The sequence below is a fragment of the Plectropomus leopardus genome, chromosome 5 (assembly GCF_008729295.1).
Source record: "Plectropomus leopardus isolate mb chromosome 5, YSFRI_Pleo_2.0, whole genome shotgun sequence".
Taxonomy (NCBI): domain Eukaryota; kingdom Metazoa; phylum Chordata; class Actinopteri; order Perciformes; family Serranidae; genus Plectropomus; species Plectropomus leopardus.
Window position 1 is genome coordinate 5817768 of NC_056467.1, and position 22558 is coordinate 5840325.

The window sequence follows — 22558 nt, forward strand, 5'->3', positions numbered from 1 at the left end:
AGCACTGATGCCTCACAGCAAGAGGTTTGAAGGTTCGGACCTTGGGCAGAGGGGGTCCTCTGTGCGGAGTTTGCATGTTCAGCGTGGTTCTCTCTGGGTTTTCGCCGGGTTCTCCGGCTTCTTCCCACATGAGACATGCAGGTCAGGTTAATTGGGGACTCTAAATTGTCTGTCTGTCTTTATGTGTCAGCTCTGCGATAGTCTGGCGACCTGTCCAGGGTGTACCCCACCTCTCGCCCAATGACAGCTGGGATAGGCTCCAAGCGGTTTTGGGGAATGAATGAATGAATCTAACTTCACACCCTTTTGCCTTTATATATCACTCATAATATGGTATGGTATGAGCTGCAGGGTGCCCCCAAATTTCTGTGGCTTTTGACTTGACTTTTGGTTGATCAATAAGTTAATTGATGAAAAATTTTACCTCTAAATTTGATTTACTATCCCATTCTGTAAGCATGCTTATTTTCACCAGGAAAAAAACATAGATTTATAAGAATAACTAGATACCGAAGATAGCACCTCTTCATTCCAATAAAGTTGCTCGCCTGGTACATACGCCACAAAATGCTTCTAGCTTCTGGGTTTACTTCGCCATATGCTCAACAGTGTTTCTCCCGGTGGCCCCCCCGACGAGTTCCTGCTACGCTCGTAGACTCTACATTGTGATGAATTTTTCGAGGAAATGTTTACAAAAAATCAGAAGAGAAAGTCATAATTGACCTTGTTTGCAGTTCGAGGTGTCCTGTCAACAGTTTTACAGACACAGAGGAAAATGCTTTTTGGGCCATAGGGTATTTTTTTGCTGCAGTACTGCCAGTGGTCACTGAAAAAAAAAATGGAAGCAAGGTTGAGCATATTTTCTTCCCTTCATTCTTTCCTTTCCTTTTTCTCACTTTACCATATCACTTTAAAAATAACTGTAATTGCAGCCCTCATCGCCTCCTGACTAGAGTACTATAATAACACCCTGCCTTTTCTGATGGATATCTTCTCTGTTTACAGCTCGCTCAAAATTAATATGCTAAGATATAAACTGGAATTAAGAAATAAGATCATACTTAACTATCCCTGACATTCCTGTAGTAGACTACCTATTGATCTTATAATGGATAATTAATTGTACTGATAACTTTTGATGCCAGGATGGCCCTGCTCTTTAGTTTCCACCTCTGTTTCTGAGATCCTCTAAAGTTTTTTTCCAAGATCTATGTTTAGACGCAAAGATGAAAGGGCCTCTGCTTTTAGGATTTCTTCACAATCCAGTATGAATTGCTTGAAAAAAACCCCCACATATTTTAAAGTATTTTTCTATGATTTGTTGATTGCATCCAACTGTGTCTTCCTAATGCTGTATTTATCATTAATTTTGTTTAGCACTTTGTTTCTTATACAACCAGAGAGTACAGCAGTGCGGCAGATCGGAGGAAACAGAAGCGCAGACTCTGTTCAGACTTTAATAAACTTGCCGTATAAGCTTGGCTGTCTGTGACAGGAAGTGAGAATTATTTTAAGGAAAGGAACTTGCTGTTGGATGCTACTGTACTAAAGGAAACCTGAGTGACAGTTGGTCAAAAAAAAAAAAAACAAGAGAAGAGGACAGAAGGACTGGTTGTTTTTGTGAGGATACAGTACACAACCCACACAAAGACGAGAGACAGCAAACTGCAGGAAGTGTGCTAGTTAGTCATGTTCATAGACTCTAGGTGTCATGTGATGCTGTTTTTCCTGCTGACTGCTGACCCTCGCAAATCCACTTGGCTTGACATCAGAATGACCTGCCTGACCTCCCACATTGTGTTTTTATGTGTGTGTGTGCAGGGAACTGGTGGGTGTGAAGAAGCGCCATTTCGGAGTGCATATTTTAACAGTACAATATGCTAATACTGCTCACTCACAGCAAGAATTTCTCCTCTCACCTTCCCTCTGCAGCAAGTACAGACGTGTGTGTGGGACGTGTCTAGCCCGTTTAAGATAGTCCTAGTGAATGGCAGCAAGGTGAACGCGGAGGAGACTGCTAAGGTAAACTCTTTGTCCACAACCATAGAACTGTCATTTACATTAGTGCTGATAAATCACTGCAAACACAAAAAAACTACAAGCACAGGCGTCCATTAGGTAATGTCAAGATTTCATTAAAGGTTTTTAATCTGAATGTTGTGCCCATAAACTGTACATAAAGATGTATAATTCGCCCCCATTTACCCCCGCTATGCTTAAGTGAGGCTAAAATATCCCTCATACGGCGCTGCCATGTTGTGCTGGTGACATCATTCGGAGCCTGAGTCTGCACAGTAGTGATACCTGCGATGGGAGGGTTTCCGCCAGCAGGGGAAAAAAGGGGAAAATCCCCTTTTTGTATAATTTAATAACTCAGGCGGATGAGAACTACCTGTTAAACTCCTGAACTACCTTCAGTGACAGAAAGAGTCTTTGGGAAAAATTTATTTCGTGTGAACTTTGAGTTTTTAATTCACTAACATGGAGGGGCGGGCTTTATGGCCTTTGCTGCAGACAGACACCAGGGGGCGATCAAGTTAGGGGGAACTGTCACGTTGTCCATCTTTATATACAGTACATGGTTGTGACTCTTTCCATGAGGCTGAGACACAAAGCGATTTGGACAGGAAAGAAATCCGAAACAAGCTAGCTTGTACATAAACATCCTATTTAACGCAGGATAAAAAAAATACTCTGTACTCTTGCTCTCACCCACCCAGGTCCAGGTAAGGGCGGGGCTCTTCCACGGCACGGAGCTGCTGTGCAAGCCAGCAGTGAGCAGTGAGAGCAGCGGCCGCTCAGACCACACATGGAAAGACAGCACGCTTGAGTTTGACCTCTCTGTCTCTGACCTGCCGCGCATGACCCGCCTCTGCTTTGCCATCTATGCCGTCATGGATAAGGTCAAGAAACAGAAGTCTACCAAAAATGCTCACATAAACAAGTACCAGACCATCCGCAAAGCAGGGAAAGTGGTAAGTGGTTTTCATTGGATCAAATGAAGGCCTTAAAAGATATAAAGGGCTCTTTAATTTCCACAAATATACAGCATCTTTGATATATCATTGACTCATGATCATTTTTCTCTCTGTGTGGTCCAGCACTACCCTATAGCTTGGGTCAACACCATGGTGTTTGATTACAAAGGCCAGCTGAAGACTGGAGACATCATCCTGCACTGCTGGTCTTCCTTTCCTGGTATACCTTTTATCTCTACTAATATAATAAAACCTGGGTTAAATGAACTGTTGCCATCATGCAGTTAATGTGTGTCCGTGTGTATCTTTCTCAGATGAACTTGAAGAGATGCTGAACCCCATAGGAACCATTCAGACCAACCCGTACACTGAGAACGCTACAGCACTGCACATCCACTTCCCAGAGTACTCGTCACACCCCATCATTTTCCCTCCCTTCGACAAGGTCAGACAGCTCTCAGTCATTGCACTTACAGAAATGTACCTTCTGAAGACTTTCGGATCATAGCCTGTATAAAATAACAGACATAGTCACTGGGATGGCACCCACTGGTTTGTGGACTCCCGTTTTAGAGCCTTGAGTTTGATTTTGAATCCACAAGTGACCAAGTTTGGACAAAAAGGTTGAGATGACCTGCAGTTGTGGTATTTCCACGTTGACTTCATTTTTCAGCCTTGGAGGTTGCCACTTGATTTGAATATGACGAAGAGTTTAAACTTTTAATAAACATGATCAGTTCATTCCTGCTGCCGTACACTTGAACATGTCAAGACTGCTATGATTGTACCGTACTCATCCTGTCTGGACTTAAACGATTGAATCAGACCTCTGTGGCCTTGTTTAAAAAACGTGCTGCAGTTGAATTTGTCATGGCAGAGCCTTAGTGCTCTTCATAATGGTACCTAGTGATTATGATGAAGTGGTGTCTGTTAGCACAAGAGGATCAGAGCGTGCTCGGCCTACCTAATGCGCTCTATCAGTGTGTGTGTTTACTCATGCGGCGCTCACTGACTTTTTTGCAGATACTGGAAAAAGCTGCAGAGATCGTCGGAGCAAGTGACTGCGTGCCCATGGTGAGTTGATCCACAGTGTAGATATGCCTCTACATTTAATTGCATTTTAAAATAAATACAATAGCAGACCAGGGGAAAGTAAAGTGACAAATTTGTAGCCTGCAACTACTACTGCATCATTTCTGTGTGTCTCTCCCCCTCACACACCACCAGTATAGTACAATCTCAATCTCGCACTGCTAGTTTCCTTGGAAACCCATTGTTATCACTTTGGCAGGGTGTAGCTGCAAAAATATTTCAATCCCCTTCAAAACTCGAGTCTCTAATCAGATTACTTGTACGTTTTTCCTGTCTCACCACCCCTCAACTAGAAGCCCACTCCTGGGCGTGTTACAGCCAGTTACGTAACCCTGTGTTATGTAGAGGGCATGCCTGAACGGACTCTTTCAGTGTGAGGTGTGTGTGTGAAACTATGGATTAGCACTACAGCTTAGTGTTGATTTTACTGTAAGTCAGTTTGTACATTAGTTTACATTCCCATGGTGTTCTTCTCACATTATTATTATATAATCAAAGTCCAGCCTCTGATTTCTTTTATTTTTGCATATCATTAGTTTGTGTTGATATTATTGGTTTAGAGCATGTTTTCCCTTTTGATTAAGACACCATAAAGCTTGTTTTAAACAGAGACAATGTTATTCCTTGGTTTGTACATTGAGAAGAGTTGCATTCAAGGCAGTTTTACTTAGAAATTGCAGAATGCCTTGTTACACTCCTGCCATCTTGTGGTTCTTTACACAAACTGCTGCGCATTTGCTTACACGTGCTGGCTCCAATTTTTCCTCATCATCCTCTCACTCTTTCTCTCCTCTACATCGTCTTTATCCTCTTTTTCTCTTAAATACCCAATCCAACTGACCATTCCTCCCTCCTCGTGATTTCTCTCAGAGTCGTGGGGGTAAGAAGTTCCACATAGAGCTGAAGGAGATCATGGAGCGCGACCCGCTCTCTCAACTGTGTGAAAACGAGAAGGATTTAATCTGGACACTACGCTGCGACTGTAGAGAGAATTTTCCTCAGTCGCTGCCCAAGCTGCTACTCTCTGTCAAGTGGAGCAAACATGAGGACATGGCCCAGGTTAGTTAGTAGTGTGATCGCTATTTATGCATTTTAAAGGACAAAAGTGAGTTTCTTTTTGATTGTACAATGTATAAATTAATTAATAAAAATAGCTGCATAATTTTTAACATTATTAGAAAACAGACTGGGCTCACACCTGTGTACTAAAGATGTATACCATCAAGTTTAATATTGAAGTCATTCCTATTAAACTTCCAATTCCTATAAACATTCATATTTTAGGCTGTTCTGAAAGTATTTTTTCAGCCCACCAATCACACAATATAGATATTTATATGTTTTAACATGGAAAATGAGCTTAGTACCTTAAAGACCTACCCTTGAGATGACATTCCATATAATATTAATTAAAGCATTAATTATTATTATTATTATAGGTTTAGGCTGCTCTTTTGGCAAAAATTGTATTATTTTAGTCATTGTTATTGTGATGATTATAGATCCATCTTTGAGAGCAGAACAGTTTTATTGCTTTTATAGCTTTAGTTGGGGCGCCCTGCAGCTCTGTTGGTAGAGCGGGCGCCCCATGAACAGAGGCTACGTCCTCGCCGCAGCTGCCGATTTGATTCCGGCGTCAGCCCTGTGGTGCATGTCATCCCATCTCTTTCCCCTTTTAATGCTCAAGCTTTCCCTTCTCCAGTAAAGACAAATGCAAAAAAAAAAACATCTTCAACTGACAGTTAACTACCCTAACTATCAGATTTTACTTAATCAGCCTCAGAATAAAAATAAATAAACAGTTTAAGCCTTTCTTTACATGAATAAGCATGCCCTCTTGAAGCGACTAAAATTGGACTCAGTAATAAACAACCTGCTGTGAGTAGAAACTGTGTAGTTACGTCACACCTGCATGTAATGTGCGGAGAGACGCTGCTGCCGCCTGCAGACAGTACTGCGTTTGAGAAGCAGAGACTGTTCAATCACAGCACTCAGGAACAAACAAGTGTGACAGACTGTTTGCTCGGGAACAACTACTTCAGTGCACCTTAAGAAGCCATCTAAAGATGGTCTAAAAGTCTTACGTTTTCACCTGATTAACTGAAAAGAAAACCTAGTTGCCATTACTGTAAGATTACAAGGCAAATCAAACTCATAATAAACGTTTTATTCATTAAGCTCCACAAGGACTAATAATCTGTGTGTGTGTGTGTGTGTGTGTGTGTGTCTCAGCTCCAGGCACTGCTTCAGATTTGGCCTAAACTGAGTCCCAGAGACGCTCTGGAGCTCCTGGACTTTAACTACCCTGATCAGTATGTCAGAGAATATGCTGTGAGATGTCTGCGTGATATGAGGTAAACATATGTAACACATGTTATTATATATTACAGTGGCCTTCTCTGTCTTTGTCTCATATTCAAGCTCTTGTACTCTTTGGTACATTGACAAAAGAAAGCTGTGCACACCAGCTTTTAAACAATGTATTGAGTGCACACTTGTGGCAAGGGACAAAACAAACAGAGCCCCGGCACTCACAAATTCATTTTCTTTATTAATGTCGGCAAAATAGCTTTGAAGCTGAAACACATTCATTTTTGTTTATTTTGTCCACATTAAATATCTATCTGTGAGTGCTGGTGTTCTGGTCACTTTCTTTCATTTCCTTGCTGTTGTATTTTATTATAAATTACCTTCTGAAAGAGCACATAATTACTAAAATCCAACTAAAAGTTTAAAAATGAAAGGGAGGTAAAAATCTAGAAACAGCGTCTCAGTAAACCTCCTCTCACGCTTGTCTCTCTGTCCCTCCTTGTCCTCTCACCAGTGATGAGGAGCTGTCGCAGTATTTGCTTCAGTTGGTGCAGGTGTTGCGTTATGAGCCTTACTATGACTGCGCCCTCACCCACTTCCTGCTGGAGCGCGCCCAGAAAAACCGCAAGATAGGACACTTCCTCTTCTGGCACCTTCGGTGTGTATGGACACGTGTGCGCATGTACAGTTGCACATGAAAAGGAAAGACGTGTGTTTGTGTGTTAAAGTTGAGTCATCGGAGGTTTCTTTTCTGAATGTGTGTGATCTGCTGCCCCCTTCAGGTCAGAGATCCACATGCCAGCTGTCTCAGTCCAGTTTGCCCTCATCCTGGAAGCGTACTGCAGAGGCAGCATCCCTCATATTGAGGTTTTAAAGAAACAGGTAGGGCAAGATATATATTTTACTTCTTGTCTTATGCACACACTTGCTTTTACTGTTTGTTTCTTTTTAGTTTTTACCTTTGAAGGTAAAATCTTATCCCTCACTGCCATAGCTGTGCTTCAGACTTTTACTTTACTGGTCCTTGCTCAAGCAGCAGAAAGCTATAGTTTATTGTTGACCTTGGCAGGACTACATTTATGGTATTTTTAGCCCATCGGTGACAACAGCGTCACCCTCCTGCCCTGTAACCTTTGCCCTGCACGGGGTTGCTTCTGACAGGCACTCCTGTGGACGCTTCCTCCAACTTCCTCATCAGCGCAGTCATTTATCTCACCACTTTCCTGTTTGGAAGAAGATACACAATGCTGACATCGTCTGTTAAAGGGGAATGAGCTCAGTTGTGTTTTACAGGGATCAGTTATTCTTAGCTTTTTTTGGCACAAACAAATGATGAAGTATTGTTACAACATTAGCAACTACTCAGCCACATGTTCCAACTTTTGACTGATCCAGGTGGAAGCCCTGAGCAAGCTAAAGTCGGTGAACCAGCTAATTAAGTTGGGAACCATCAAGAACGCTCGAAGTAAGACCAAGGAGGCAATGTTGACCAAGGAGGCCATGATGACTTGTCTGAGGCAGAGTGGCTACTCAGAGACGCTGTCAGACCTGCACTGCCCTCTGAACCCCAGTGTCCTGTTGTCTGGCATCAAGTAAGACCGCATCTAAGGCCAAATCCACACTAATATGTTTTTATTTTAATAAACAAAAAGGATCTCTGCACATAGAAGCATTTAAGCACTGTTTTAGCAATTATCTGCACCCATACTAAATAGGGGTCGACAGATTATCGGCCTGTCTGATTATTTGGGCTGATATGTTGCAATATGTTGCGATATGTTGTTGATTTGTTGTATTACACTCAACCAACACCAGGAAAGGCAGTCTGCAATACATGCGAAGAAATTGTCAGCATGGGACAAATATGACTTAATTTTACTTTACTAACTTAATTTTTTTTAAAAATTGCAGGGAACTTGCTGTATATGATGTTGAAAGTTTCAGTCTGATTAAACAGTTGCTACAGGCATTTAAACAAGCTTGTTAAATTCTAAATTCTGACAGAAATATTTTCATTTTTATTGTAAATGCGTATCATTTCCAAATATCAGTTATTGGTCTCAATAAGTACTAATAATTAGCATCAGCATTAGTATCGGCCCTGAAAAACCTATATCGATCGTCCCTCAATACCTGAAAACATGTATCACACGACCATTCACATATACTGGGCATGTGCATGCTTGTGTAAACAGGAAGTAGATTGTTTACTCTGTGGTTGGTTGCTTAGTTACAAAAAATACAATGAAGATGATGAAAAGTAATACTAGAGATTTCTTGGGCCGACAACACGATTGAGCTGTCACTGAAAGTAACACGAGTATAAGGTAATCGAGGCGATTAAAAACAGGTAGCGAATTGTTTTAAAGTAAAAGTGGCTTGATGTGACACATCATGACTGGCAAGACCCAATCGGGAAGCGAATATGGACATGGAAGTTTCCAAAAATCTCACCCGTCCAGACCAAAACTCAAACTCAAACAGGGTCAGTAATACTGTCAAAGGTTTCAGTTTCAAGGGCTCCAAAACGCTGGAAAAGTTTAAACATAAAGCAGCAATAGATCAAAATGAAAGTGTGTTGGTGTGGATGTAAGCAAAGTTTCCAATCCGGGCGAACTTTTCCTCCTTTATGTCACAGTGCATCATCCCCCGTCTCTCTTTCATTCTCCCATCAGCGTGGAGAGGTGCCGGTACATGGACTCTAAGATGAAGCCACTCTGGATTGTTTACAATAACAAGCTGCTCTCAGGAGACACCCGGGGCATCATCTTCAAGAACGGAGACGGTAGGAGGAATCAAAGACTGGGGGGGCAGAGATACTGCATGGTCGTGATGATGAGGGACTGAAATCACTTTTAATCTTTTACTTAAAAAACACAACATTTTCTTTTAAAACTAAGATAACTTTTTGCTCTTCCCAGACCTGAGGCAAGACATGTTGACCCTCCAGATTTTGAGGTTGATGGATCTGCTATGGAAAGAGGCTAATCTTGACCTCAGGTGAGTGTGTGAGTGTGAGTGTGTGAGTGTGAGTGTGTGTGTGTGTGAGTGTGTGTGTGTGAGTGTGTGTGTGTGTGTGTGTGTGTGTGTGTGTGTGTGTGTGTGTGCGCGTGTGTTAAATGGACAGACTTTTTTAAGCTTGTTTCTTCCTGCTCTCTGTAGGGAAGGGGAAGCTCTGTTGGGGTGCAGCAGAGGAGGGCAAATCCTATTTTACCTCATGCTAGTTTGACCTCAAACCTTTTTACACCCTGCACACACACACACACACACACGCACACGCACACACACACACACATACAATATCTGCATTACATCCTAATCAAATCCACACTTTCGCACATTGACAATCCCTTTTTCTCCCCTCGTCATACACCGACACATCTGGAGCTGAGCGGTGGTGGGGGTTGTTTTGACAGTTGAGCTTGAGGACGGTGCTTCAGATTACAGGGACACGGGGTCAGAGTTCGAACACTGTGATGGGACATTATGAATGAAGGGAGGGACGATGTAATTTAACCACTATGATGCGGTGGGCGTGAGGTTGTTCTGGGATTTCTTGCTGATGGATTTTACCGCGTGTATCCTCACTTGTCGGCAGTCTGTAGTTGTTTTTCTTTATTCAAACTCAACACCCATCAAGCTGAGTAACATGGCATTTGGTCCACATTAAAGTTCTGTCAAACTGCAAATTAAATCTAGAAACTGAGCCTGGTTTACGCATTGGGTTTATGGCTTTCTGATGTGTAAGACTTTGAGGGCACTGTGTCAGTAAATTACAACTGAAAACAAATATTTCTGAGGCAGATATGTCCAGGTCACATATTTCTGCATGCCGCTAAATGAAGACTTACTGCCATCCTGTGGCAAGAAAGAAAAAGTTAAAGTGAATGGAGAAGAAAATTTTTGTCATCTGGCTGATCAGCATGCCATCACGTAATTGCCATATGTTCCTCGCCATATGTTCCCATCGGTCCTGTCTAAACTCAGTGTTAACATGATGATATTATGTACTGTCTGACAGTGAATTGCTCCCAGGGGAAATTTTATATTAATGAACCTCCAAATAAACCACAGTCTAATGTCTTAATCTTATAAATATGTAAGACTAGAACTGGATCAATAGCAACATAAACACAAAGCTACATTTACACTGCTGGGTGAAATGACCCAGTTCACATTTTTGCTTTTATGTGGCACAGATTTATGGATCTCTCATGTTTTGGGGAGTTTTCATTCATATTTTGAAATAAATATGACAGAAATCATAAGGGGCTGCCCTGAATACCAGTTTTGGAGCATCAAATCTTCATTGACAAATATTCCAGGTTTTTCCCGCACATTCATTTATTTGTGGCGTGCCACCACGATCAAAACATCTACAGACACAAATATATTTTCTATTTTAGCAGCTGGACCATTAACTGGGAGCACTGTCGAAAAACATATACTGAAACTCTACATACTACATACAAACTATACAAACTCTCAGAGCCCGACATTGAGGGCAGGAGGAGCAGCAGAACGGCACGGGCAGTGAAAGTGAAACTTAATCATTAATCAGTGGGAAACCCTGTATTCACCATTAATGTAAACATGGAGGGGAGGTGGCAAAAGGACATTCTTTAAAGCATCAGTTTTCATTCGATGCTCCGAAGACAATGAGCCCATTTGTTAGCATGTAGGTTGCAGTAACATCAGCCACACTAACTAGAGAAAAAATACTTTGCAAGACAGCTAAGCTGTTAAAGTGTAATTTGTCGAGATGGTTGTAGATTTGTGATTCTCCAGTTTCCTTTGCCGTATCTTGCACTCAACTTTTTAGGGGTCATTTTTGTAAATTTTCAAACTATTCCAAATGCTTGACTTTTTCAACATCTTGCTTTCATATCTGTATAAGCCTGTCACGTGTGTCACAAAACTAGCCCTATCACTAAGGTTAAATGTCTTTGTCTCAGAATGACTAAAATTTGATGTTGACTGGATTACTATTTCCTTATATATGGACTGTTTGGGAATTTCGGGGTACTTGTATAAACAAACAGCATTCGAATACTCATCAAGGCTTTGAAGCATGCGGGTCAGCCGACAAAAATCACGTACTGCTGTCACAACTGCATCCGATTATTATTCATAACAGTGGGCATATGCAGATAATTCAAAGTGTCAGCTGAATGGGAAATGGTGTATTTGTTGTGACTGGTATTTTCCAGTCTTGCCTCATTTTCCTGTCAAGTATGTAAGCAATCAAAATTCTGGCAATAAGTATAAATGTGAAAAGAGTCTTTACTATTATTATGTGTTCTGTATCTAACATTCGAGGTTGTCAAGTGTCCCTGTTTGGGATTTTTTTTAGATGTACCCCAAAATCGTCTAAGATGGACACGTTCCACGATGTTCCAGTTGCTATCATTGAGCTCTTTCCTTTTCTTTCTCTACATATCGTGCAGAATCGTACCTTATGGTTGCCTGGCAACAGGTGACCGGGCAGGGCTGATCGAGGTTGTCTCATCAGCAGACACGATTGCCAACATCCAGCTGACCAGCAGCAACGTGGCCGCAGCTGCCGCCTTCAACAAGGACGCTTTGCTCAACTGGCTTAAAGAGAGGAACTCAGGGTAAGATAAAAATTATAAGTTGCTGCATTTTGAGAATTAAATTTTTTTCAGAAAAAAAAACACTTACATGTATCTTGTGTGTCTTTTGCATTGTCAGCGATGCTCTTGATCGAGCGATCGAGGAGTTCACTCTGTCATGTGCAGGCTACTGTGTAGCCACCTACGTCCTGGGCATCGGAGACCGCCACAGTGACAACATCATGGTCCGCAGCACCGGACAGGTTGGACAAGACAGTTTTATTTATCTGTAGAAATGGTTGTTGCTGTTTTTTTCTTCCTGGCTCCTCGGTGCTCAATGATTGGCCCTTTTGTGTGTCAGCTCTTCCACATAGACTTCGGCCACATCCTGGGCAACTTTAAGTCCAAGTTCGGCATCAAGAGGGAGCGAGTACCGTTTATTCTCACACATGACTTCATCCACGTCATACAGCAGGGCAAGACGGGATACACCGAAAAATTTGGCAGGTTTGTTCCTTTTATTTTATCCTTCTTCAGCCTCCGTAAAGCCTAAATAACAAAGCTGCGGAGAATTGTAGAGATATGTAAAATTGCATTTTCAGCCTTAATTATAAGATACATAGTGAAACGTGGTGATCTGACCTTTTCGGCATTTCTGCTGCATTTAGATACATGACTGTGTTGCTTTGCTAGCATCTTTCATAAACTAAACCTACCTGCACAAAAGCTCAGCAAAGCACTGCTGTGTATGGAGGCTGTAGCAAAATGTGTTTTAGCCTCTTAAAACACTCAATATCATTTTAGGGGAAACTATATCTGGAATGACAGTCCTCTAAATAAAGGTTACACTTAATTGATTAAAAAATTGTTTTTGGATGGGCCTTTTTTTATATGGTTAAATGCTAAACAACTGAGCATTTGCTTAGCATGATTTAATTTTTTGTACGTGATGGTGATGGTTTTCTACTAGGAAGTTATTGTCAACAAACATGATTTGCTCCATTTAGATCATTCCATTGCTGTGTTGTTTCTAGGACAAAAGCTTTGGTCCCTGTTTACTTCCTGTCAGATACCGAATCAACTAACATTCAGCAGTTTATGTTGTCAAGTTTGAGACAGTCTATATGCATAAAAGGGCCTGTTTGTCTTGTTTTTATGCTCTAAAGACACAAACAAACATGTGCGTGCTGTTTTGGAAAAGTCTGGAGCTCACAATTGATCTATGTCTTTAAGAAAATCCACATTTAGCTCATGACAGAAAATACAAAATCACTTTTTTTCTATGTTTTTTTGTTGGTAAAACAGAAGAAGAGTCCAAAATAAGGTTTTGGAAAAAAGAGGATAAATATTAAATTGTGTAAAACTTTCAGAGGATAGAAAAGGCGATCAGAGGTTTAAGGCGTGTGAAGGGTCATAGAGGGCGTAACAGTTAAACCACTTGTTGCATAAGTTAATCAGTGCAGTACTGTTTCCCACCAGCAGTCAGCAGTAGAAGCTCAGCCACTGATCAACACCTCAACAGCAAGTCTCAAAAAAGGAAATATAACTGTCTCGCAGTAAGACTAAAGGATGAAATACTTAGCTATCACACACGGGTCAGTTAAAGTGCACTTAAGTTCAGGTAAACGTGATCAGCAGTGTCATAGCTTACTCACACAAATACAGGCAGAAGGAGATAGCCAAAAAGGTATTGATATATCCATATGTATGTAAAGTGTTTGGATCAGATATCTTTGCAATTTCTCTTTGAGCATTTAGTGCTTTAAACACATTCACATGTGGAGAAACCTTTACGTGAAGTTTAAAGAATACAAATCTAAAATATTAAATCCATAACCACCAGCCGTGTCTGCTGTCACACAGACGCCTTCTGAAACATTCAAGTGCTGAACGGGTATCAGTACTGTCAGCCTAGATAGATGCTCCACTTTATAAGCAGAATCTGCCTTGTTGTTGTCACGTTCCTCATAGTCTGAAAATACACAACTTCTTTTACTGAGAGACGAGCACGCTGGTGCAGCATTCATGAGCCTCATGAAGTGGCACTGCTGAATCATTGTTTACCAAGTAGGTATCAGTGATGGAACAATCAGAGAGTACCCTTGTGTTACAGTAATCTATGTTATTGTGACCTACATGCATTACCACAGGAGTGTAAACAAGTAGAGACAAGTCCTGTGTTACATCTACTGTTCCTGTAGCTGAAGTAAAAACAAAAATCCAAATTAACCCATCATTTTCTGAGATTTGGTGAAGAAGTCCTTTGTAAAACAGCTATCCTCTTGTGTTTTTTTGGTTATCAAATCAGCCTGTTGGCAGCAGTTTAGTTAGCATTGTTTGAGATGTCAGAGTGCTGGCTGTGACCATGATAAATCATCGTCTGAAGAGGTTCCCAAGTCATTACATTTTTCATTGCACTGAGTGATTAGCTTTATACATAATACTCAGCATGCCCATGTGACATTTAAACCTAGTTATTCAACAACTAGGCTTCACAGCTGGGTGTTGGTGGTAAAGAGAAGCCAAGAGGTGCGCAATATTAAGTGATCTATCCTTAGAAATGTTCACATGCATTGCTGTGTCATCAGTTGTGGTTTGTGTGGGTTCAAGAAATGGTACATTGTGTGCCAGATCAGATTGAGAATGCGTCAACAAATCATTTTTGCAAAAGCGGAAACCCCCTGGTGAAACGGTACCAACATTCGATGACCTACAGTACAGTTTATACCTGAATAATAAAGTAAATGTAAGCTCCTGACCTGTTTACGGAAGAACTGTTTAACAAGCATACACATCAGGATCATTTAGGTTTGTCAGCTTTTGCAGGAGAAATATTAGGAGTTGAAAGTCACACTTTGAGACCACCTCCTGTGCTGACACAAAGGCAGAGAGCAGACAAACTAAATGGTTTGTCGCCTACTATGAGCACTGTGAGGGCAACTTCATTCAGCTGAGTCTGCAGATAAACCAGACAAATCGCCGCTGCACAGTGCAAGTTAGCACACAGGTGGTTAAGAACATGCAGATGCCCCAACAAAGAATTATTACCGTTTCTTTGTCTCTTAACTTAAAAAAAACAGCTGTCTTGCTGTCATCTGGTTTGGGTTACAGTACTCTCATGCATGCAGAGAAATTATTGTGATGTTTTTTTTCTATAATGGAACTTTACAAGAACATCATGACCATGATTGACACTGTACACAGTGTCAGTGTCACAGTTGTTGACACTGTACTGTATGTGTCAGAAATAATGAAGTGTGTCCGTCTTGGTCTTGTAGTTTCCGTCAGTACTGTGAGGAGGCCTATCTAATCCTGAGGAAGAACGGGAACCTCTTCATCACACTGTTTGCCCTCATGCTGACTGCTGGACTGCCTGAGCTCACCTCCGTCAAAGACATCCAGTACTTAAAGGTATTACACACACACACACACAAACAGCAGATTTTATACATGTAAAATATGCATATCAATCAGTGTGAAAGAAAACTTATGTGGCCAGTGGCCACATAAAAAGTCACACATTTTAAACTGTGATGATTTCTTAGTAGAAACAGATTTTAAAACCACCACTCAGTTATCACAGGACATCTTCAGTATGTGGTTTCTTTTTGTGCATCTCTTCAGCTTCATGCCTTTTTACAATTCAACTCTGTAAAGAGAAAAAAAGGAATAGCAATAAAGCACAGTTAAAAAGTGTAAAACTCTCAAACCCTAATGTGAAATTGCAAATTGGAAATCTTATGACCAAAGCTACATGCCTTAAAATCAGCTGATGCGGTAGTAATAATAATATCAATAATAATAACTTAGATTTATATAGCACCTTTGGAGAAACCCAAGGATGCTTAGAAACCCAAAGACACTTAGTTGGAAGATCACTCAGTAAAACTTCACACAGATTTTCTAAAAATGCTTTAGGTTTGATTCGCCTCATCACCTCAGCCTCAGCCCTTTTTTACTTTTCCTTTGCGGCATAAAATCTGTCAGTCTGTTAATTTTGTTAGCTAACAGTAGAGAAATGTCCGTAAACAGAGCAGCAGAGGTCCACAGCCAAACCCGAACCCGGCACTTTACAATTGCGTGGTTGGTCAGTGCCTGAAACCTCTCGACCATAGATACTCAAGTTCCTTTGCCACTTTTACAAAATGGATGGAGGCCAGAGGGCCAGTTAATCAACTAAAATTGAGTTATCATATTCTCTTTCTGTTGGTGCCCCCAGGTGGGAGTGCTGCACTGAAGCCAGTGTTTTGGCTTGAGATGGCGCGACATGTTAGCAACCTTGCATATAATAATTGGCAAATTTAACACAGTGATGTAGGTGGGAGGCGGGAAAAAAGGCGTTTTCATCTATCCAGTTTCCTTTATATTTCCTGTTTCCTGGGGCAGCACGCTGGCGTCGTGGTTAGCACTGTTGCCTCACAGCAAGAGGGTTCGAAACCGCTTCCCTGGTTCAAAACCAGGTTGGATCGGGGTTCGGTCCGTGGGCGGGGCCCTTCTGTGCATGTTCTCCCCGTGTCTGTGTGGGGTCTCTCCGGGGTCTCCGGCTTCCTCCCACATTCAAAGACATGCAGGTCAGGTTGATTGGTGACTCTAAATCGCTCTTAGCGTGAACGTGAAAGGTTGTCTGTCTGTATGTGTCGGCCCTGCGATAGTCCGGCGACCTGTCCAGGGTCTACCCTGCCTTCCGCCCGATGGCCAATCTTCTGTTTAGCGGACGACCCGCTCTGTCTCCTGAGTCACGGCTGAGCCTGAGACTAAGCAAAGTCATTTAGCTGAAGTACTTGACAGATTTTGGAGTCAAAGAGTCCATCTTTGACTAATCCTGCTCCTTTCTTCCAATCCCTCCCTCCTCAGGACTCTCTGGCTCTGGGTAAAACGGACGATGAGGCGCTGAAGCAGTTCCGCCAGAAATTCGACGAGGCCCTGAGAGAAAGCTGGACAACCAAAGTCAACTGGATGGCCCACAATGTGGCCAAAGACAACCGCTCGTAGAGCAGCTGAGATCCTTCAACGGCCAGGGGTCACGGGCCAAGAGGACACACTGAAGGAGTGTGTGAGCAGGCAGGAGGGGAGAGGTGTGCCCAGGAGACCGGGTGACAGCCACCCTGATTTAAAGAAGGGAATCTAGCAGAACATCCCAAACATGAGCAGATTCAGCCCCACAAACTGTACATACAGAGTAAAGCTACGCTCCGAAACAGTTCAGCTACCCTGCACCCTGAGTTACTGCACCCCTCCTGGCCATGCAGCACTCCGGCACGGTGCCTCCTGAAAACCCAATTCACGGTCTTGTGACATTTCTGTGGAGTCATGGTGGGGAAAGTCGTTGCAAGTTTTGCACAGGCACAGCAACAGCTGATGGAGCACACAGCCAAAGGAAGGGAACTGAAGCACCCACTCTGCGCACACTAAAAACGAACTGTCCCTACAGAGTGGGCTGACAACAAAATAAAAAATCATGCTCTCGAGTGGGTGAATTGCGTCAGATGGACTTGAAACTCTGCTCGTACGGACTCTAAAGGGGCACGCCGTTTGACCACGCCCCAGGACTGCTTGAAGTGCAGCGGAGATAACAGATGGGCGTGGAAAAGGCGAAATCAAAAAGACGTCTGACCCCCATGTCTTAAAACAATGTGCACAGCGCCCACAGGAAGTGCATCTTAACACTCTAGCTCCCGCTGCCTCAAAGTGTGCCTCAAAACTGCGGGAAGATTGTATTTTTTATGAGTTTTCTTTTGCCATTTAAGAGTTTATCATGAGACATCTACGTGCCAGACTACTTTACTAGTCCACAGAGAAAACTTGTGTTAGGGAAGTAACGATGAAAGAGAAGGGGTGATCAGAGAAAAGGATGCCCTGAGCCTTTTGGTCCACTGTTTGAATCTCAGTGAATTTGGACCATTGAACACTGGAATGTTTTCAGAAAGACGTATATGAGAACTTTCAAATAGTCTTTTAATGAACTAAACACTTTATTTTTTAGTTTCTTTTATTTTGAAATGACAATGTGCATTGTTTCTTTGAATAATTTCAAATCAAGAGCATTATTGGACAAAGTGTTATAACCTGTGAGTTATCGCTAGCCAATTTGTCTTAAAGTCTAAGAGGATGTTGGCTTTTTAAAGCGCCATCCCGCTCATGCTAGCAACCATGACAAATAAACTCACTGAGGAACAACTGATGCTTTTAACATGTTAGGACCAAAACAAAAAGCAACTGTTCAGTAATGTCATTGTTCATATTGTGTTTTTAATTATCTGTGTCTGAACTGAATGTGAAAATATGTGCCGCTCTCTTTTTAAGTGTATTTGTTTTTATACGAGCAGGTGTGGGCGGAGTTTAGGGGCCGGTGTGGGCGGGGTTTATCAGTAGGGACGTTACACTGCGATGCAAAGCTACTTCCTCGTTTTGACATACGGTGCTCCTCAGCATCTCCATCTGTGTTTGATTTTTTGTGCAATATCCGAGTATATGAACCATATCTTATTATGTAAAACCTTAGGCTCGGGCCTAAGCCTATAATGGTTTTTCTCTGTCGGTTTATGTGTGATGCAGCTGTATTTCGCACCACTAGCCTTCATCAGTCTCAGACACTGGATATTGTCAAATGTACAGGCTTTTATTGTTTTGCTGTTTTTTGTTTTCATAGGAATTTTATTAAAGTTATTTTCCACCGCGCTGCATTTCCGCCTGTTGTCCGTTTTCTTTTTCGAGATGTAGGTTGTGAAACTGCACCCACTCAGGACAGCAACATGATTTTTTTTTCTCTGTTGTGAGAGCTGTCAGAAATACTTATTGATTCAGAAAGATATATTCAGCCCTGTAGTATTTTTGCCTGTTCACAAGAGAAAATGAAAAAAGAAATAGTTTTATTGCAAAACAGAAGGAAGTATTACAAATACCCATGTACTTATACATCCACAGGTAAATGGAGGTCAATATTCCCTGCATGGCTAAGATGACAACATACACAATTGACAAAATATATACTCAAGGTAAGCTATGATTTTTGTGTAATTAGAGGTAAATTTTGAGCTCCTAAAATGAGCCTCTGTAAATGATTCTTTATCTGCACACGATGACCTCCTCAATGTCTCGTTATTTTAGGTCACACTTCCACCGTCGGCCTTGGTGGCTCGGTTAGGGAGTGCACAGTGCTAAACAAGTGAGAACACAGAGGGCTTTATTTTAAGATTTGAGCAAGGGCATTGAATGTTGTTTCTCATTCAGACACATTTTTAAAAGACGATGAAAACATATGCTCTCTAGCAGCCAAAAAAAGCCTCACTCAATGCCACCATTTCTCTCCATTCTCCCCATTTCTTGCTCCTCCCAGCTCCCAGCAACCTCCCAGGCAACTATCATGTGTGTATAGTAGTGACCCATGGCTGTGTTTGCAACAGCTTTTTTGGCACAATAAGGTGATGTTTTTTTCAGTGACATCTCTGCTCTTCACGCCCTCCAAACTGGGTATTTTAAGCCAAAACATGTTTTTTCTTATTTTTAAACCTAGTCTTAACTACATTAACCAAACGCTTGTTGAAACAAAAAGTTTTAACATATCTCATACACAATAACCTGCAAATGTAACAAATTCATGGACTGCAGAAACATATAATGCCAACATTTTTGGGTGTGATAGGGTTAAAAAAGTTTTAATTTAACTGCCTTTCCTGCTACTCGATGCATATAGACTTAGAGTTTGGGGGCTCAGTGTTTTTCTAAATTTAGTTCAAATTTCTCAGTCAAACAGTAGAGAATGAATGCAGTGCTCCTTCTTTAAGAGACTGTGGCGTGAGGAGGAAGTAAGTTTTATCATTTAAAACTAGACAACCATTGATACCAACCATGTTGGCAAGCTTGCCAGCAAGGGGGCTAATTAAAGCTCCAAAGTTAGGCTTGTTTTGGTGCAGGAAGAACTCACATGACCATTTTTAAAGGGGTCCTTTGAACTCTTACCCCAAGATATATGAATGAAAACGGGTTCTGTTGGTACCGAGCCGCCCCTCGGCTTGAGAGGGCTCGTTCCAACTACATGTTTTGTTCCTTACAATCAGCTTCATCTTTCAAATTACAGCTGCATATTTGTCTTGTCAAGGAAAAGTATAACCAGACTATGACTACTGTTGTTTTGCTCAGTTTGTTGATATGAAATTCACCCTGTAGAATATAGTACAAGATGACCTCAAAAGTTGCCCAAACAAAGGGTGCACTGATTTTAGACACTGAATTAAAGGATATCGTGGGGGGTCTTTGCAAATGCCACCCTCCTCATCATGACGCTCTTTTTTGTCAGGGCTGTTCATCACCTGAAGTGTACAAAAGTGCTGTTTTGATGCTGTCTGTATGACTCATTTCTTTTTTTGACTCTGTGGGAAATGTTAAAATCTCTACTTCCAGCGACCATCATTTTTTTGTTCTCTATCACTTGAAGCTACAATGGTTGCTCAGAGTGAATGCACCTGCTGTATATGTTGTTGTTTGCAGCAGTTACGTAACTTAATAACCTGTAGAGGGAGTGATCAGGGAAGGCAGACACAGTAGCAGATATTCTGCATGGAGGATGTGAGCAAGAGAAAAGCAAAATCTATGAAACAGGTGGCTTATATTTCTACAATCAAGGACAAAGCAGTGAAGGAGCTATGCAGGGTTTCAGTCTGCCACTGACGCGTCCTTGACACTATTTTCCACTCCCTTAACCTTAGCTTACACATATTTGATGCTGGCCTACTTTCAGAGACCTCATGCATTACATACCCATTTTTAGATAGTGGTCTTTTTACATGGACAGGATGCCGCTTTGCCAAATCGTGTTGCTGCTAATACACAGGGCAAGGGAACAGACACTGCACAAGATTCTGAAAATGCAATAAAGTTACTTAAAGTTAGTAAATCCAGTATTCAGTAAATGGAGCGTCATAATGTAAATTAGCCCCTCCATGTAACTGTACTGTATTTTCATTTCTGTTGTCAGTTTCAGCCACCTGTGTGTCTTGGCAGTATGGGGATGTCAACTAAAAATCTTTAATTAAGGGACCCATGTTCAAGCATCCATACTGTGGGGAGAATTTTGGTTCAATATTCAAAAGTATCTAAGGTATACCTGATTAAAATATGGATCGAAAAAGAGAACAGACAGACAGATGGACTTTGACCCAAGTCAAGGATCTGAATACTTTTTCTACCACTGTATGCACAACTATGAAAGTTATGGACAATTCACATATTTGTGCTGTTTATATACTTTAATATAGATAGATGTGCAGACTGTGCAGACCTTTTGAAGGAAGGGTGGCTGCAGCCTTCGTGTGAATGTGTTTGTGTGTGTGTGTGTGTGTGTGTGTGTGTGTGTGTGTGTGTGTGTGTGTATTATGCAGTTACTTTACTTACTGCAGCTCAAACATCAGAAAAAAAGCCAGCTTAATGCATCCACGATAACATTTATGGTGATATATACACCATAAATTCAGAGGATTTCTGGTTAGATAATCATGATAATCATGACCGCCAGTCAAAGCTCCTGGGCTTTACGGATAAAGCCACCCACACCATGACTCACTAGTGTTTAGGGAATTCCACCCACCTGTAGCATTTCCAAGTCTGTGTGTGTGGCTAAAGAGAAGATGATGGGAGTGATCTGTGAATAAATCTGAATACACTCTCAAAGTCAGATCCACACACTGATGTGGAGTGTTATCAGAGCTTGAATTTCCCCATGTATGCTTGTATGTATCACTGAATGCATCCCCTCCTCCTCTGGGGCTGTTGAAAGGCCTTGTGCAAAATGCTGGAGAGCAGCGAACAAGTATGACCCAGCCAGACAAAGCCAACTATAGCACCTTATATTGGGCTCTCAGTGTGATATCATACAAGCCGTTTTTCAAGGGGGTGTATGTGAGAGACCTGGCTCTCACATATTCTGCTGAGTGGAGCATCACAAGGCAGACAGCAGGGTGTGTTGTTGACTAGAGTGCCACCTCAGCGGGGGCGTGTGGCTGCCACTTGAAACTGGCACTTGCAGCACTCAGAGTGCCCAAATCCAGATTTTCTGTGCTGAGATATTCTATGGAGGCTCTTGGCTTGAAAAGAGGAAAATATGGTGTTGTGGCTGCCATGCACGCATGTGAAAATAACAGTGTGTGCTCTCCAGTCATCACTCAGTCATGACAAACTGCCATGTGCAAAGCAAAATCCCATGTATTCATCAAAACAGGCTGCTGAGCAACAGTCCGGGACAGGAAGAGGATGTAAACCCAAATGTTGTGCCTGATGATGCAAGCGAGAGAGAGGGAGGGGTTAGAGCCGTGCCTGCATGTTTCGATTACATATAAGAAGCTGCAGACTTCTATGGGCTGTAATACTTTATAGCAATCGTGTGTGCAGTATTTTTAATTTATCTTTTATTGTATTTTTTATAAACCTCCATGTATGAAAAGTTAAATAAAAAATAATCCCCGATAACGTTTGCGGGCAGTTTATCCGTGCTTTCTCGGGTAAAGGCAGCATCACTGCAGCGCAGTGACAGATGTGACGTAGACACTGTGGAAAAACATGTCCACAGACTTTGCCGTCGAAAGCCTCGCTGGTTTTTCTCAACAGATATCT

General features: G+C 41.8%; 1 protein-coding gene across 1 annotated transcript in view; it reads left to right on the plus strand.

The window, feature by feature from the left end:
- Positions 1-18641, plus strand: part of pik3cb (phosphatidylinositol-4,5-bisphosphate 3-kinase, catalytic subunit beta) — a 66767-nt gene extending 48126 nt beyond the window's left edge. The window contains exons 8-24 of the mRNA XM_042486215.1: positions 1933-2022; positions 2721-2975; positions 3102-3198; positions 3293-3423; positions 4002-4052; positions 4941-5129; positions 6303-6424; positions 6895-7038; positions 7163-7262; positions 7776-7972; positions 9056-9165; positions 9302-9380; positions 11828-11995; positions 12093-12216; positions 12315-12460; positions 15232-15364; positions 16808-18641. Of these exons, the coding sequence (XP_042342149.1) occupies positions 1933-2022; positions 2721-2975; positions 3102-3198; positions 3293-3423; positions 4002-4052; positions 4941-5129; positions 6303-6424; positions 6895-7038; positions 7163-7262; positions 7776-7972; positions 9056-9165; positions 9302-9380; positions 11828-11995; positions 12093-12216; positions 12315-12460; positions 15232-15364; positions 16808-16945 (2274 nt within the window). The 3' untranslated portion in view covers positions 16946-18641. The remainder of the gene's footprint in view (positions 1-1932; positions 2023-2720; positions 2976-3101; positions 3199-3292; positions 3424-4001; positions 4053-4940; positions 5130-6302; positions 6425-6894; positions 7039-7162; positions 7263-7775; positions 7973-9055; positions 9166-9301; positions 9381-11827; positions 11996-12092; positions 12217-12314; positions 12461-15231; positions 15365-16807) is intronic.
- The last annotated feature ends 3917 nt before the right edge of the window (positions 18642-22558 follow it).